The sequence below is a fragment of the Centruroides vittatus genome, unplaced genomic scaffold (genome assembly GCF_030686945.1).
Source record: "Centruroides vittatus isolate TY-2023 unplaced genomic scaffold, ASM3068694v2 contig_717, whole genome shotgun sequence".
Classification (NCBI taxonomy): domain Eukaryota; kingdom Metazoa; phylum Arthropoda; class Arachnida; order Scorpiones; family Buthidae; genus Centruroides; species Centruroides vittatus.
Genome location: NW_027122456.1, coordinates 5,304,779 through 5,323,920, shown reverse-complemented (window position 1 = coordinate 5,323,920; position 19,142 = coordinate 5,304,779). Strand labels below are relative to the sequence as shown.

General features: G+C 30.5%; 1 protein-coding gene across 1 annotated transcript in view; it reads left to right on the top strand.

The window, feature by feature from the left end:
• Nucleotides 1-19,142, top strand: part of LOC136980732 (uncharacterized protein PF3D7_1120600-like) — a 109,322-nt gene that overhangs the window by 53,484 nt on the left and 36,696 nt on the right. The window contains exons 7-11 of the mRNA XM_067276930.1: nt 1,915-2,196; nt 8,460-8,624; nt 10,997-11,032; nt 11,154-11,371; nt 18,748-18,918. Coding sequence (XP_067133031.1) covers nt 1,915-2,196; nt 8,460-8,624; nt 10,997-11,032; nt 11,154-11,371; nt 18,748-18,918 — 872 coding nt within the window. The remainder of the gene's footprint in view (nt 1-1,914; nt 2,197-8,459; nt 8,625-10,996; nt 11,033-11,153; nt 11,372-18,747; nt 18,919-19,142) is intronic.

Here is a 19,142-nt window from a genome sequence, read left to right as displayed (position 1 = left end):
GACAAAAACCTTTTGACATTTGCCAATATTCAGACACACAAGGAGACAAGTTTTTGGAGTCATATGATCAACATTTCTACCTGGTAATAGTAATTTGTGTGAAAGCATGTATCTTTGAGTACCTTTATAGTGATATTCTTTAATAGTGTGGTTATACAGTAGTCACCACTGAACTTAGACTAAGCTGCAGTTAACATGCCATCCAATAGATAGGTTTAAAAATAAGAAGCTTTGATTCGTTGCATGAATGTTTTACATAATTTTAATGTACTTAATGAATCTTTTTTGAACAAATTTTGAAATGGAACCTTTCCGTTTCAGAATTTGTTTGAAAAAGATTCGTTTCATCGAATATTTTGTCCGTTTTTTTTGTTTACCTGAGGAAGAATTAGGGGTTCGAAAACGTTAGTGAAAGTGCCTATTTCGATATAATTTCTGTTTTGGTTTGGAATTAGAAGTAAGTCTGATATTTTCCAGTGTGTCTGGATGTTTTTAACTACTATATCATAAGTTGGTTCTTACAATTGAATTAATTAAACTAAACATCATCTCCCGTCAACCAGCAACTATCCTCCATTTTTATTTTTCTGTTGTAAACAAGAGTGACAGGAAGACTTTTTGTCTCCCAAGGTTAAAGCAGTTCGACTGCTCAAGAAACAGTTTTTCTGTCACCCAGCGACATATCCCCACAAAAATTGCCTAGTGTGTCATGGCCTTAAATTCCAACAAAATAAATTATATCTAATTATTTCTTAATTTATATCATGTTCAAACAATAAAAAAATTTTTAACAAATGAAGACATGAGTGGAAGATGATGTAATGTTAGTCATTCAAAATTTGATTGTCCAGCATGAATGAAGAATGGGGTCTCATACCATTATCAAAGATCTCAGAAATTAAACAATACCTTAATACTTTCTGCAACTCAGTATTTTGTGGATATATTACATAATAAAAATTTGGACCTGAATTCACTCAAAACTTTGATTTTGTGACATAACACCTTCATCTACACATCTTCAAATCATAACATAAAGGTAAGAGACTAAAAGCTGCAATGATAGATAGACTACATTGAATTCAGTGCTCAAGAATATGCAGAGGAGTGTTAGTTTTCTAACCCATTTGTTGAGTGTCTTGCTCTTTTCTCTTTTGAATATTTTAACTGGAAAAAATGCTTTGTACTAATTTTGAGATGCCATATGACATTGTTATTTGAAATGTACTACTGTCTATTTTAGGAGTGGAGATAGAATTTGGCCCTAACAAGAAATGTTGAAGGTGCATGGCAATTATGCCATTGAATAGTCCACTGTTGATTATCCGTACTCTTGTGCATTTGTATTTAGCTAATATGTAGCAGAAGCAAGATCTAACTCGTGCAATGTTTTTGTCTACACTCTGTATATTAGATTCTCTGTTCCTGGTTATCTTCAGCAGTCTAACCCTGATACATTGCATTCCTTTGTGATTCTTTCATGTATGTGTTGCAATTCATAATAATTTTTAAACAATATCAGTTATAATTAAGCACTACCTTCCTATTTTTATATATTAAATTAACTGACTAACAAGGCATTGTGACATTCTTTGAGGTGTCAAGATTGAAATTTGATATTTGTAGGACCTAAAATATATGATTTTTTGAGATTTTAGATATTTCTGTTAATGTACTTGATGTTTTCATTCAAATGCACTGTTTCACTTTTCTGTAAGAAATCTTTTACTCAAACATGTCAGTTTAGTTTTATTATGTATGCTAAACAGTATTATTTTTAATAAACAATATACTATATGTTCATTTTTTTACCATTGTCTCAATTAATTTATATAGTAGTATGTATTGTTTTAAATTATTAACAAAAATTTATTATTTTTAAATTAATCATTTTCATTTTTAAAATGTTTCTAGTGAATGGCAAACAAGAACTGAAGAAAGAACAGATTTTTCTGCTAGGAGCAATTGGCAGTAGTTTAATATTGGAAGCTTATAAAAGTCATTCATATAACACAGTTTATACTATAGTGGAAACTCTCCATAATTTTGACATTAATTATTATTATTTGCAACACATTAATCGAAATCCCTGCATCCCACCATGGAGTATAGTAACACCTTCCTGGATTGCACTTGTAGCCATTAATTCATGTTTACAACTTAACAAGTTATCAGTGGCTTTGCAAATATTAGATGGTACATTATAACAACTGTTTTAAAAGATATTTCAAGTTATATGATTTCAAAACTGTATTATTGTTTAATTAATATAATCAATATGTTAAATATATTTATTTGAAATATTAATGTAGTAAGGGACATATTTATAGATTACAGAGAGAATTTGTGATTCATTTTTTTTAGGATTTATTTCATACAAACAGTTATCATTTACATTATTTATGTCAAAATTTAGTTTTGATTTATTTATATCTAATCTATGATTTACTTAACTGACAATTCTAAATTTGTATTTTATTTAGCAATTAAAAATTCTCTCTCCAAAAATAAAAAAGTAGTTCAAAAAATTTATTTAAATATTAAGAAATGAAAGAAAATAATTAATATTGGATATCAGTATATTGAATATCTTTATCTTATATTTTTGACTTTTTTAAATATATATTAAAAGTTTTTTTAATTTGGAACCTTATCATTTAAAATGTCCATTAATCCAACATGCCAGTATTCTGTAAATCAGAATTTGTTTGGATACATGGATGCCAAAGAACTTCAAATCAATGTCTGCATCCCATCTTTGCCTTGAAATCAAGGCAAAGATGGGATGCAGACATTACTACATTTCAGAGGTCAGTCATGGGTTTGAGGGCAATGTGATCAAGAAAAATGACTTGTTTTGTTACAGCACTTTATTTATGTCAGGTTGGTTGCTTTCATTGGTGCTCTCCTGTTCCAAATAGGGGTTTATGCCACAATTGCCAAAACATGTTAGTGCAAACATCTTTCAGGATCAGACTTGGAAAGCATGAAAGCATTAGTTATGTTTGCAAGAATGTGATCTTCACTCTGTCTGTGTATAGCATCTATAAAAAAACTTCACAGTTATGTTAATTGTTTGGTTGGAAGTTGCGTCTTAGTCATCATGAGTCACTCTCAGGCTATCATTCATTCTGCAAAGTCAGTGAGAGAATTGACATGACTATCCAACTTCTAGGTAACACATCTCATCTAAACCAAACTTCTGGCACTATTAACCATTAATGACAATGCTGTCTGTTATACAATACATATGATCTAATCATATAAAGAAAAGAGAATGAAAATGAGAAAGATGGTTACTGTGTGATAAGAAAATATGTGTAACTAAGTGTAACAAAAAAAGAAAAAAACATGGGAATCATGGAAAAAGGTGTAATCCAGCAGAAAATTATGAATGATTTTAACATAACATAGTTGACAATCTATGATATAAAATAGAACAAAGAAAACTGTTGTCATTCTTGTCCTAAAGTGAAGGATTTATTATAAACATATGAAGGCAAGGTTTCATCTAAGATAATCATGAGCAGCAACCCACAGTATGTGATGTGCTTATATTCAACCCTTGGGGCTTCGGCAACATAGTTTTATTTTCTGTTCTTCTGCCTTATGCCATTAAGCAAATCTAATTAAGTTGATTTTATGACAAAGAGCATTCAAACTTAACTTTACCAGTAAAAATATAAAAATATATATTAATAGTTTGCATATCATTAGAATATATTATTTTAGTACCTAGTGTACTGACAGTTATAGACTATGTTGTTACCACATTTTTTTCTGATGGACATATGTTGTTACATTTTTTCATTAGAAAAAATGTATACAACTCACTAGAAACCTATGAACTCCCTTGTAGCCCACATCCAGAAAAAAGATTGCTCTCACTACTCTAAGACAACCAAAACTAGCCAAATTATCAAAACCTATTATACTGCTTGGTTAAAACAACTAAAAATACTTCATTTGCCAGAAACATTTTCAGTTTTCTTGAAGACATCATTAGCTCCTTCAAAATAGAGTAGTTACATATTGTAAACTGAAATTCATTCTTTCATAACTAAATATTTTTGAAATTATTTAAAATAGTCAAAAATTTAAACACTGTTAATTTTTAATTTCATTTTTACTCTATTGTATAAAATACCTGAATAAGATTTAAACATTAACTTCCATCAAAAATTTTAACTATTCCTTGGCAAAAAGATAGAAAATTCCTTAAATTTTAAGTATCTTTCAAGTTCTGTCCAATTGAGCTGCATCATATTAATTATCTTTAATATGTTTAGATAGGATCATTTAATAAGTATGGTAAAAAAAGAAAGTTAAACACAGTTTTTTGGAAAAAGTCCGTTTTATTTTTACATAATCTGCATTAAGAGCTATACATTTGGTCCAATGAGTTTCCAATTTTTCACTCCTATCAGAAAAATAATTTTTGTCAAGGTCTGAAAAATATGCATTGATGGCAGCAATGTGACATCCTTATTCAATGGGAATTTCTTCTCACTGAGCCAAAGTTTTAAGTTTGGGAACAGGAAAAGGTTGAATGGGGTCAAGTCTGGAGAATAGGGTGGATAAGAAACCAATTTAAAGTGTAATTCATGCAATTTTGCCATTACAACTGTTGATTTGTGGAACAGTGCATTATCTTGGTGAAAGAGCAGTTTTTTGTGCACCAATCTTGACTGTTTTTGTATCAGCTCTTCTTTCAAAAGATCCAATAATGTTACATCATATGCTGCTGCTGCTGTTTTTTTCTTCTTCAAGTAGTTTACCAGGATGATTCCTTGAGAATCCCAAAAACAGTGGCCATCACCTTTCCAGCTGAAAAAACGGTCTTGATCTTATTCAGCACACTTTCACCACTCACTGTCCACTGCTTTGACTGTTGCTTCTACTCAGCTGTATAATGGTGAATCCATATTTTCATCTACAATCACAAACAGATGCATGTGGATTGTGGTTAAACATCACCAAACACTTAAGTTGAAATGCCCTTTCATGTGCATTTTTGGTCAACAGTCAACAATCATAGCACTCATTGTGCACAGCTTTTTCATCTGCAATTTTTTGTATTGGATATTGTGCACTTATTCAGTTGAGATATCTACAGTCTCAGCAATCTCACACACTTTTACTCAATTATCTTTCATAATGATATCATGGACTTTTTCAATGATTTCCATCATGGTTACCTCAAGTGGATGTTCAGTGTGCACTTCATCTTCAGTGCATGTTTGGCTACATTTAAACTCATTTATCCAGAAATAAACAGTATTTAATTCTGGTGAGGAGTTCCAATGAATTTCATCCAGCTCCATTTGATCTAGGTGGCTATTTACTTCTTTAAATAAAAATATTTTATCACTGCAGGGAACTCATTTTTTCATTGTTGTGGAAACTGCAACAATGCTTGCTTCAGATGTCTGTAAAATTGAAAAATGCATTGCTTCTGGCTGAAATTTGGCCTGAACTAATTTGAAAAATGACACTTGTAAGCTGTGACTTCACCAAATGAATTGTGGCACCATCTCATTAAAATTCACCAAATTTAGCCAATGACCCGTGTAAGATAAGGATATGTATTGTTCTAATATTCTAATTGAATAACAGTCATTTAATTCATAAACTATCTTTTGATTTATTTCACAACAATTGAAAGTTTCCTTATCTATCACCGATTGTGTCAATGATGTTTGTGGCTTCTTGCTTTTAGTAACTGAATAGTGACTACTCAACATTTATTAGAAGAGAGTTAAAGAACATTACTAAAGAATTTAGTCAATTATTCCTCCAGAGAACTGTTTTTGATGGTTGGTTTAGAGCAGTGATTCTCAACCTTATTTTTGTCACAGTACACTTTTAATAATTTTTAAAATTTGGCAGAACCCACGATTACTTCAGTAAGTACTGCAGGATAACTGGTTATGTCGTAACAGTGATTTTTAAATGTAGTTGGTTATTTAGGTCATGTTTTCTAAAAGCCTTGGAAATGACCAGTAGTTACCAGTAACACCGGTTACAATTTCCAAACATGCCCTAGGAAGGTAGAACTGATTGTATACTTATCTGATGTTGCTTATGTATTGATATTTGAAGTGGCGGCACACTTCAAAAATCTTGCAGCACACTAAAGTGCCACAGCATGGTGGTTGAGAATCACTGGTTTAGAGTTTTACTACATTTTATTTATTTATGAGTCTGGTGCAGTTTGGCTGTAGATGCCCTTATGTTGTAAAACTCTAGTCTAATTGATCCAGTTCGGTTCATGAAAAATTATAATTTAAAATATTTCATACTTTTAAATAATTATTTTTGTTTTGTATTGTCTTGAAGGAGTAACATTCTACAGTTAAGAACCAAAATCTATATTTAAAAAATATAATACAATGGGTGATCAGTTAACGAATGTAATCATTTCCAAGACTTTGTTTGCTATCCGAAATGTTTGTTAACCAATTATCGATTTTACCATGGGTTTTTATGGGAATTTCATTAATTCATTCTGAAGACTCCAAAAAATAAAAAATATATATATATATAAAAATATATATATATATATATATATTTATATATTGTATATATATAAATATTATGAAAATTGTAATCGAGTTATCCATTTCATTTGCATATATGCAAGTGAAATGGATAACTCAAATTGCCACCAGAGGGCTATGAAGCAGTTATAAATTGGCTAAGGACTTATAGGGTGAGAAGAGTCTCTTGTTTTTAATGTAAAAGTGTCAAATTTTCAAATAAAAGGCTGATGTTTGTTATCGTTCTTAACTTTGAATTTTTACCTATTATTTGTCTTTTAATGAAGTTTTTTCTTCAATCCAATGTAACTTGCTTTTGTGATGGTGTTAAAGGGATAAATAGATAGACTCGAAAATGTATATTTTTGTAATTAGTTCTTAACTTCAAATTTTAAAAAATGTGCACTTTCTTACTACGTTTATTTATATGTAATAATAAAAATACATATACACACAGTCTTACATTTTTATTAGTCATGTTTTTTCCATTTGTGGGGGTTAAAGAATCTGTTCAATGTCGATTGCTTTTCTCTTTTCTTCTGGATTTTTCAGAAGTAGTTAGTAGCATTAATTGTAGAGATTCCTAAGCCTATTAACCTCAACCTGGTTTGGATGCCATTCTAAGATTGTTGTTTTGACATCCTTCCACTTCTTCAAAAGATGTTTAATAGCAGATATTGGCATTAATCCTCTTTTTCAGAATAAAACATATTTCACCAAGATTCCTGGTGTTCTTCATTCAAGAGTTCTTGCATTCTTCTGTCGTCAGATCAGTTTCAGGTTCTATTATGAGCTCTTCAATGTTCTTTATTTCTTGGATGTGATTTTTGTTTCTCCTTAAGCTGCTTGAGTCTTCTTGATTGTACTATATCTTTCTTAGATAAGATTGAACTGCGGCCTATTGTAGACCTGTTCAAGTCATACTGCCTAGCAACATCAGACATCTGCTCACTCTCTACCTTGGCTATTATCTCTTGCTTGGTTTCTACGTTGAGCATGGTTCTTGACACTCCACTCATTTTATGCTTCATAATATTATCAGTTTCTTTTTTAAATAATAAGTTCAGGAAAGCACTTACAAAAATTCAGAACAGAAATTAACTAGTGCACAAAAAATTATTTAAATGCAAGACCTGGATGAAATTCGAAATTTGGTATTAAAATGTTAACGAATATCCGATGGAAGAGTTAAACTCTCGCCTTTCGTAAGTAAAAACCGATCCAAAACCTAACAAGTCCCACCCGACAGTCTCATGAAGACTATAAAAAGTTATTTGTCAGAAAGGTAAACAAAAAGCTGGAATTACAAGGGAGAGTTTCAGAATTCAGAGGAATAATATCTGATCAGTAATAGGTTGAGCATCAATATTGATGTTTTCGGAACTCCAAACGGTTTTGAATTGTCACCTAGAGACAAGGGAAGACCAATCGGTTTTCACTATTTTATGTTGCTTCTTTTTCTGTATGTTCTGTGAAGTATTTGTTATCTGAATATAAAAATCTCTTGTGAAAATGTTCGTTAACCGATCACCCACTGTATGTATATTGTCAGTTAAGTAAGCATATTTTTTAGCTCATGATATATTTGTAGTGTTTTTATTTGGTCATTTTTAATATTTGAAGGCTAATTATAATTTGCTTTAAATTTTTCTCGTTCACTTTTTATATTAATTTAATATAAATAATAGTCTTAATAAATCAAAGGTTTATCTACAAATTTTCATTTTTTTTCTTATGAAATCAAAAAAATATATTCTTGTTAATAAATGTTTCATTCAAAACTACTGAACATCATTTCATTTTTTAAAAAAATGAAAACACATGGAAAACTGAAATTGGTGAAACTTTTTTTTTTTATAAATACAGACATCTTTGAAAAATAATTTATATTATTTTTATATTTTTATTTTCTTTTTGAAGCTTGTGATTGGGCTATGCCTTCTCCAGAATTACTACCTGACATTAGAAGGAAAGAAATTAGTGTGAGATTAAATATTTTAACACATCTTGGAAAACTGTGGTTGAGCAAGAACCTTAATACAAGTGTAAAGATTTTAAACAGAATTTTAAAGTCAATAGACAATGGTAAGTTAGTTAAAATTTTTTAATCCAATCTTTTGTAGAACAACCAGTCAGTTCAAGCAGCTGGTTATTTTTATTAGTCATATAAAATTAACTTTGCTGTAGAAGTTGCCATTCATAATTGAAGAATTGTTCTGAGATATTGCTTTAGCTTCTGCATCAAATAAATGGATGGCTCAAATCAATGAGAAAATTACATACATATTGTAAATATATGTACAATATTTTAATATTATTTAATTATTTCAAGTCTATATCAATTATATATATATATATAAACATGAGGGCTTATCACACGGTGAACAGGATTACATTATAAAATCTTTAATGATTATTTTTTACAATAAGGTATGACAATATTATACTGAACACTTAAAATGCATTTTGGACTCAATATGTTCCTCTTCAGTTAGTGTTCTTAAAATTTAAAAATCACAAACATAAATTTATACAAAATTATGCATTAATTAAAGAGTCTAAATTAAAAATGGCATGTTCACAATTGTCATTCAATTGCAATATTTTCAAGAACATCACTTTCTCTGCTGTTCTTCTTTTAGCCACCGAGAACACTAAATACAATTTACAAATAATTACTATTCCTATAATTAATGTTATAAATGTAAAGTGATGGATATGTACTTACAAAGGTACTTTATTTGAACTAGCTGATTCAACAGATACTGAAATGTGCTACTACAGCATAAACTACAATCACTAATTTGTATATTTCTACCCCCTCACGTGTCACTCGTTATGTCATTAATTATGTCATCAGTTTTTAATTTACTTTTGTCAATGAAATCATACCAACCTGCATCTAATTTTGTTCCTAAATTGTCATTGATTCTTTTTTCCGTTTTGACTTTTAATACAGTAGAGCGTCGATAAGTGGAACGTTGGAAAGTGGAACGATTTTCAGTCGGACTGTGTTGTGCTGAATCGAATGTTTTTGATACTAAATTTACTTTTTGATACTAAATTTAAAGTATAATTTTCATGTTTTTTATATTCTTTAATATATTTATTTTGTTTGTACAAAATGCAGAAATAATTTTTAACGATACGATAGCCTCGATGATTATTATAAAAATTTTCGTTAGGCTTAAAATCGACAAAAATTCAACACGAAGCGACACACAACGGAGAAAAATTCAACAGGAAGCGATACGCAACGGAGAAAAATTTGAACATCGGACAGGTTAATGTATTTTTTCGTACAAAGTCGGAAACTGGAACAAATCATTAACTGGAAGGACCCCAGTTCCCAATTGGTTCCACTTATCGACGCTCTACTGTACTTCTAAATGTTCATAGTATTCCTCTTTTTTTTTTTAGTATTAGTTTTATATTTTATTGCTTTCATTGAATCTTTTACTATTACACCTTTTAGTATTTCAATGTTTTGCTACAACAGTAGTAAAACATTGCCTTCTGTTGCTGTTAGGTACTTGAACCTTCAGTATTATCAAAAGTAGTTAAGACTTCCTGTTTGATTGTCGGGATAATTGTGCAAGAGTCTTCGCCAGTTTTATTAAAACTATGATTTAATGTTTTTTCTTTCTAGTTCTATAATATAATAGATTATGACATTTACTTATATTGGAAGCGGATGAAATAAAAATTAGGTGATAGACTACAATTAAATAGCTTGCAGTCAATAATTAAATTTTAAAAAATTTATCCAAATACAGTAGAGAGTCATTAATCTGAATCAATTGGGGACTGGGGTTGTTCAGATAACCGATTTATGTACGAAAAAATATATTAACCTGTTCGATGTTCAAATTTTTCTCCATTGCGTGTCACTTCGTGTTGAATTTTCGTCGATTTTAAGCCTAACGAAAATTTTTATAATAATAATCGAGGCTATTGTATCGTTAAAAATTATGTCTTTATTTTGTACAAACAAAATTAATATATTGAAGAATATAAAAACATGAAAATTATACTTTAGAAGTAAATCTAGTATCAAAAACGGTCGATTCAGCACAACACAGTCCGACTGAAAATTGTTCGGATAACCGGGGTTCGGATTAACAACTCTACTGTACTGCTTATGCATCTGCATGGTAAGCAGAAGTTGTGTGTTTGGGACCCACTCTGGACCAATCTTTTCTTCCAGGATAGTCTGAATTATTTAATTCAAAAATTAATGTTGTTATTAAATTTATTACAGGGTGGCAACTTAACCATTCACCTTTAGTCTAAATTTTATAGGAACTGTAAAATGTACTAGTGAAGTTCTAATGTAATAGTTAATCTGACTTTATCATTTGATTATTAACATATCTATTGTTTTCTTGAAATTTGTTTTGTGTATTTTTTATATTTCAATGAAGTATTATGTATTAAATTTTTAATATTTATTTTAGATTTATATAATAAAGAAGAAATAAAGTCAATCTCAGGTATATTATTTTATATTTTATAAATATAGATTATCAATAGATTAAAAAGTAGCATATTTTCATAATTTTAATAATAATTTCATTATTTGACTTGAAATTTATATTTAATTTATAAAAATAGGTATAGAAGATTTTTATAATGGCTGCATTGAAAATTTGCTGCAAAATCAGAATTTTGGCTTATTATTTCCACTATATGACTATTATTGGAAATTAAATTCGCATTTAGAATTAAAACCATCACTATTAAGAGCTGCAATTATCATTTATATAGAAAAAAAGAGAAATCAACAAGCTCAAAGCTTATTAACATTTATGATATCAAAAGGAATTTATCAGGTAACCAAAGTATAATAAAATATTGATTTTATGTTTTTGCAAGTTATTGGGATTTTGTATGTTATCTGAGAGGCTAGTGATTATTTTTTCAGTTCATTGTATTGGTGTTAAAAATTTTTATGAATGAAAAATGTAGACCAAAAATATTAGAATAATGTTATTTTTTGTAATCAAAAAATTTATACATGGTGTGTGTGTGTGTTCTCGTAATAAACATACATATAATTTTTGTATATTTAGTTTTAACTAACCTTCAGATCAATTTTGAAATGTGGGAGCTAAAACCCTCTTTTTGTTCTTAGATTTTTATTATTACTATTACTATGAGTTTAGTGGGTTATACTCGGTTGACACCAGTGGCTGTGTACTATGCCGGACCAGAGTCAAGACATAGCAACCAAAACAAAACTAAAATGAAATAAGTGTGTCTGTGTCAGTGTCTGTAAGGAATTTCGTAACAATGTGGCATGTATTCAATATAGTGGCCTTCTGTAGTGTGATGTATGTATTTTTATTCAATTGTAATGTTCCCAGGCTTTTGTGTAGTGTGTGTGGTATCACACCTGTACAGGAGAGAATGGCAAATACAATAAGCACCCTATCCATCCTCCACAGATGCCTTATTTCCTGGGCGAGTTCTGTGTACTTGCTAATTTTTTCAGTGCATGTGTTTTGTACATTGTGAATGTTTGGAATCAATATGTCTATAATGTATGTGATTTTATTGTGTTTGTCAATAAGTGTGATGTCTGGTCTGTTGTGGTAAATTGTTTTATCTGTGGTTATGGCTCTGTCGTAATACATTTTGTGCGTGTTGTTTTCCAATACTGTCTGTGGAATGTATTTGTAGTATGGTTCATGGATGTCTAACAATTTGTGCTTGTTTGCAAGCTCTTGGTGTATTATATTTGCTACTTGATTATGTCTGTGTAGATAATCTCTCTGTGCCAAGAGCTTGCAACCAGAAGTGATGTGCTGTATAGTTTCTGGTATGACGTGACATTTTCTGCATGTGTCGTTTGTGAGTGTTGCATCTTTGAGTATGTGTTTTCTGTAGTTTTTAGTATTTATGACCTGATCCTGTATGGTGATCATGAATCCTTTCGTCTCCCCAAAGAGGCATCCCTGAGCTAACCAGCTGTTTGCGCAGTTTTGTCAACAAAATCCTGGGCCAGATCATAAGGATGCCTGCCATGGAGTGCCTTTCGAGCCCACGATTGCTTAATGGTGTCTATGCTTTTTATATGTTGTGTTGTGTCCATATGATGTGAGTGTAAGTTTAATGGTGTGTTATTTGAGACTGCTAGAGTTACTGCTTTATGAAATTGTGGTGTTTCTTGTTTTTTGTAAAAAAACTCTCGCAGTGACTGTATTTGTTTGTAGTGAAGGTTAATTATGTCAATCAGGCCACATCTGCCATTTTTACATGGAAAAGTTAATCTTTCTGTGGCAGATTTAGGATGATGTTGTTTATGCTTAGTAAGTGTTGTTGTTGTTTTCCTTTGGAGTTGCTCAAGATCTGTGTGAGTCCAATGTAATGTAATTTTCCCAGTACTCACATACTCTTTTGGAGTATGTGAGTACTGGGATGAGATATGTGTTTATTGCTTTAACTGTGTTCTGAGGATAGCATTTAACCTACTTTGGTATTCTTTAATTAATCTTTGCTTTATTTGTATATGCTCTGTTACTTTGGCCTGTTGGAATCCTACATACTTGTAGAACTTGCCCTCTTCCATGGATGCAATAACGTCTCCATTTCCAAGTGCAAAATCTTGTTTCTTTGGGATTCCTTTTTCTATGTGAAGTGTTTTGCACTTATCTAGGCCAAATTCCATTTGTATGTTCTTGGTGTATGAATGTGTGATTTGTAGGAGTTGATAAAATTATTTTTATGTGGATGCATAAAGTTTTATGTCATCCATGTACTGTACATGAGATCTGACTGTGAAACTGTAAACTGTGTTGTTTTTTCGTGTCTGATATTGTAACCATATTGCGTGTTGTTTAACATGTTGGATAATGGGTTCAAGGCTAGGCAGAACCAGAGTGAACTCAAGGAATCTCCTTGAAAAATTTTTCGCCTAGTGAATATTTGGTTTGTTTGTATGGAAGTGTTACTAACCCTGAGATGTAGTGTTGTTCTCCAGTGCTGTATAGTGTTTTGGAAGAATGCAATGAATGATGGATATATTTTGTACACATGTAGAATATGTAGCACCAACTGTGTGGAACACTGTCGAATGTTTTTCTGTAGTCTATATATGCCACGTGTATGTTTCTGTGTTGTTTGTGTGCTTGCTGAGAATGACTGAATCTATGAGTAACTGTTCTTTGCATCCCTTGTGATTTTTACGGCAACCTTCTTGTTGTTCTGTAAGAATGTCGTGTTCTTCAACGTGTTTGTACATTTTGTTTGCAATACAGGATGTCAATAATTTGTAGAGTGTTGGGAGACATGTAATTGGTCTGTATTGTGTGGGGTCTGTGTATTGTTGTTTTTAGATTTCATGTAGGTGATGCCCTGAGTAAGATATTTTGGCATGTCTTGTGGATTGATTAGTTCCTTAACATCCTGTTTAGGTGTTCTATTTTTTCCACATGACTAGACACTTCTATTTGTGATTTCAATATATTACTATTTTGAATTTCTGTATAAATAAATTATTTTTTCATTATTTCAACTTCTCCATTCATAATATTTTATTTTAAAACCTTTTTAATTGAAATTTATTTTATTTTGTTGTACTCCATGTCTCTTATCTATACACACTTGTGCAATTTGAAGAGTAGATGTTTAAAATCTCTGACCCTTTTAAAGGTATTAGGCTGCTTATCCTGGGGAGCAGACAAATGTTCGACGCTCAGCATTTATAGTGCTCTTGTTCATTCTAAGCTGGATTACGGCTGCGTTGTGTATGGCTCTGCGCGAGAATCTACTCTTCGGATGCTGGATCCAATCCACCATCAAGCATTGCATTTGTGCACTGGTGCTTTTCAAACGTCTCCTGTTCAAAGTTTGTATGTGGATGCTTATGAGCCTCCACTATCTCTTAGGAGAGAACAGTTGTCTCTCTTTTATTACATTAAACAGGGATCTCAGAATATGCTTTCAGCTGATTGTTCAGATTCTCAGCTGAAAAGATTATTTGCAGCTCGCCCAAGTAGTGTCCGTACATTTGATATAAGAATGGAGAATGTAAGCAGTACGATTGACCTGGACACAAGCAACATCTCACAGGTTGAGGTTAATAGAATTTCACCTTGGTTAACCCCAGTGATTAATGTGGATTTAAGCTTAAAGCAGTTCCCCAAAGAAACCACACCTGACTACATCTATAGACTACACTTCACAGAAATTCAACATTGTGACAGGAATTTAATTTCTATATACACTGATGGATCTAAATCAGATGACTATGTCGGCTTAGCCTTTGTTTGCCAAGATGAAATTGTGGCAGAACAAATAGCACCGATTTCTTTCATCTTTACTGCGGAGTTGCAGGTTATTTATTTAGCCCTAAAGTATATAAATAGAAAAGGTCATCGTTGCTGCGTGATTCACACTGACTCAGTTAGTGCACTTCATGCTTTGATTTCATCTGAACCTAGTTCTCACTCTATAGTGATTAAAATCCATAATCTGATTTGTCATCTTCTTTTGAGGAATTTCTCTATAAAATTTTGTTGGGTCCCAGGCCATGTAGGTATAGACTAAAAGAAAATGAAGAAGCTGATGCAGCTGCAGTCAGCAAGTCCTTCTCAGCATATAATGTTTATGGAAAGAGGTGACTTGAAGCTAGTCATTATAAAATGACTAGCAGAGAGATGGCAAAATATGTGGAATGCACAAGTCCACAATAAACTACATGAGATCAAACCTATGATAGAAAATTGGACACATAAGCAACCCTATGACAGGAGATCTGAGGTTATTTTTACTCGTTTGAGAATTGGACATACTCGGCTGACTCATCAATATCTTTTGAAGGGCGATGAGCAACCAGTATGCCAGTATTGCAAATGTCCACTTACCATAAAACACATACTGCTCGATTGCTCTGCCTTTGAGATAATGCGTAGACAGTATCTTCGGACAGGACGTTTGACAGAAATTCTGGGCCGGAGGCCCAATCTGTATAATGTATGACTTTTTAAAGGTCACTAATTTGTACAAAGAGATTTAACTATTTATTTATTTATTTATTACTTTTTTGTGTTTTGTTGTTTGTTTGTTTTAATTGTGTATATACTCATTGTTGTTTTTATGTTGTTATTTTGTTTTTTTTTTTTGTTGTTGTTATTTTATGTAATATATACATATAGTGTTTGGTGAATTAACCATTCGGCGTGGCGCAGCTTGGCCTTTGTGGCCCTTGCGCCAAAAAAACTGCAACTAACTAACCTCTTATCTATACAATAACACCAGCATCAGCACAGCTTCATATATAGATAGAGCATTTTTTGTTTGGAATTTCTGTATGACTTCTTAGAGCATAAAAGATTTTGTATTGCAAATTATTTGCAATTTGCAAACCTGTAGAATATAACTATTATCTTGTCTTATCCTGTTAATGCACTCAAACATATTTTTCAGATATTGATTTACTTAAATATGTATAGCACTTTTATTGTACAAATTTTATCAGAAATGTTAACAAAAAAATTATTATTTGTTTTATCTTGTTCATTATGAAAATTAATTTTAATTACAGTGATAATTTTTATAAATGATAAAAGAATTCATTTTTTATGCAGTTATGATAAATTTTTTTTAATCATTTGTAATTTCTCACATATTTATTGTATAGCATTACATTAATTAATTATGAAAATTACATCTATAAATTTTTTACTTATATGTTGATGTTTCTTTTATTATTGTTAAGATATGAATAATAATGTTGTGTGAGTAGTGTCTGACACAGTTTACACCATCTATTCTAATTTTTTTTGAATTATTTGAAAATATAACAAACATTATATAAATGAAACAAATATTATCAATGTATATTCTAGTATGTGTTAAGATAAAAAAAACTAAACTTTTATTCTTTACTTCACAACTAGGTGCATAGGTAGACACTAGGCATCTTTAACATCACTCTTTATTTAGGAATATCTTACATACTGATATGCGTTTCAGGCATATGCCCCTCTTCCATTGACTACATAATAGAATATGAGCATGTATTTTCCACATTGCAAAATTTTTTATATAATGGTACATACCTTTTTCTTTAAGACATTTAGTAAAGAGTTGCTGACTAATACACACCCTTTTTTTTAAATTACATATATTTACAGTTAAAATTTCTTGACTGTACTGTTTAGGTATCTGATCTGGACTTCTTTAAGAACTTCTTTTTATTTAAACAACAGTTTGTGTGTCAATTTAAACAAGTTTGTGTGATTTATCAGTTTGCACTGACTTCTGTTGGTTTGAGATAGAAAAGTAGAGATAGGGAAAAAACATGCATTTTATGAACAAGACTTCACTTAACAAAAGTGATAAAAACAAAAACATTGTCACATCTAGAAGTTTCAGATTGACACATAAATAGTGCAATATGGAAGCTGTGACCCCTATCTGATACATTTCCCACTTGACACATTTTGCATTATTAATAATCAAATTTATCTGATTTGAGTGGATATAAGTATTGGATTGGTCTCTGTATCTTCTTCAGATAATATTAGGAAACAGGAATAGATGCATTCATTCTGACTCTTGTTCATGCACACCTATTTAACTTAATTTTTATAAGAATAGCTGGTTGGCTTCTCTTATGAGCACAACATTACCAGGTTTCAAATTGAAACATATACTTGGATTTGGATGTCTTGTTATTTCTGTTTCAGTAGATATTCTTTTGTTTAGTGTCTCCATAATTGATTTATCATTGTCACTCTGATGTTTCTGTTTGTATGTTGTTCATTAAAAATCATGGGAAAAATTCTCTCTTCTACCAAAAATGAATAGTGTTAAGTGGTTCTTGGCTGACACTTGTTTTGATGTAGATAAGGGGACATAAATTTATAAGTTCTGTTTTAGACTAAACAGTGTTCATTCTATTAAGTGAGAAAGAGGTTTTGCTGAGTACTTTCTTAATACTTTCCTGTCCAGGTAATAATATTTTGAAAGTTTTATAGTATTGAGTTGTGTTTTGTTTTGCAGCTCTTTCTTGATATCTCTAAATACTTAATATTCCAGAATGATTTTAAAGTTTCTTGCAGATTATCAACAGTTACAGAATTAATACTAATTGATGATGAGTCTGAGGGTCTTCCAGAGTCAAAAGAACTGGATAAGCACCATCCTAGATGAGTGTTTTTGCCATCTCACAGTTATCCATTAATCTGTCAATCTTTTAATTTTACCAGTAGTGAAAAATCAATATCGGCCACTTCTAATTAGATAATCTGATCTCTATATGAATTTCTGATGTTTAAATAGGAAAATGTCAACTGTTTTTGATAGAGTACTTTTTTTGATTGTTTATGTGCCAAATTTATAAACGTTGAAGGCATTCAATAGCTATTATTTTTATTTTCTGATTTGGATTATCAGAATTTATCACTTTATTCATTGTATGTTTGTCAGGAGACTAGTCTTCAAATATGTAAATATTTAACTTTCCTTTGCCAACCTTCTCTAAATGAAGTTTTTTGGATAATGTTTTGGTAATAAAAGTTCTTTGATTACCACTGTATACAATGCATGTGACCTCTGTACATCTAAATTTACATTCCATTTTTTCCCTTGATCATTTGTAAAGTGATTTTGTTCTTAACATTCTGTATTTAAGGCATTAATTTTTGGGATTTTTGTTATAGTTGTAAGCTCTTTAATGAATAGGGATAACTATTTCCCCACAAATACCTTGTGTTTTCCTTCACATTTTTTATACAATTTTCTTTTCTTAGGACAGTTTTGTACTAGAGGTAAGTGTTGGGTGTCATCTGTTATCTAAATTAATAATAAATTATTAAATTATAAGGACAATTTTCTTTTGGTAGATGATCCTCCTTGCAACAGTTAAAACAATACTATTATTAAAAATGGTACTTCTCTATGCTTCATTATTAGAACAGTTTTTGCTGTTATGAGTATTTACAAAACAGGCATTCAGAATTTATGTTTAACAACACTGTTGCAGTTGATGTTTTTTGCCCAATGGATTTTAAATTTATTTTTGTTTTGAAGAATTAAGCAATGCTCTTTCAGGATTAATAAGCTTTTTCTCTGGAAATTTCAATAATTCTTATAGTTACTTTAATATATAATTACTCTTAAAAGTTTCATTCATTTTTCCTATTTACTGTTAATTAATAATTTGTATATAATTTCTGTTGTTCTGTTTAAATTTTCACAGCCCCCTTTTTCAACATTTCCTAATTGCATATATATTCAAAATGACTGGACCAAAGAAGAAATAAGGCTAATGGTGGATTACTGTTTACATGAATTATGTATCGTATTACATAATATCAAAGACAATAAATATACCTATCAAAATTTGTTTTCTCTAAATATTATTTTACAAGTAAGTAACAAACTTATTTTATATATATTACTTTTAATAAATTATGATACTTATTTAGAAGAATTATAAGAAATATTGAAAATTAATTAACTTTTATCATAGATAAATATATAAGTTTTTAAATATGGTCAAATGATATACTTGTTTTAAATTCAAAGCATTGTTAAATTTAAACTATAAACTGAGATAGAATTATTGTTTCTTTATAATATATAAATATCCAA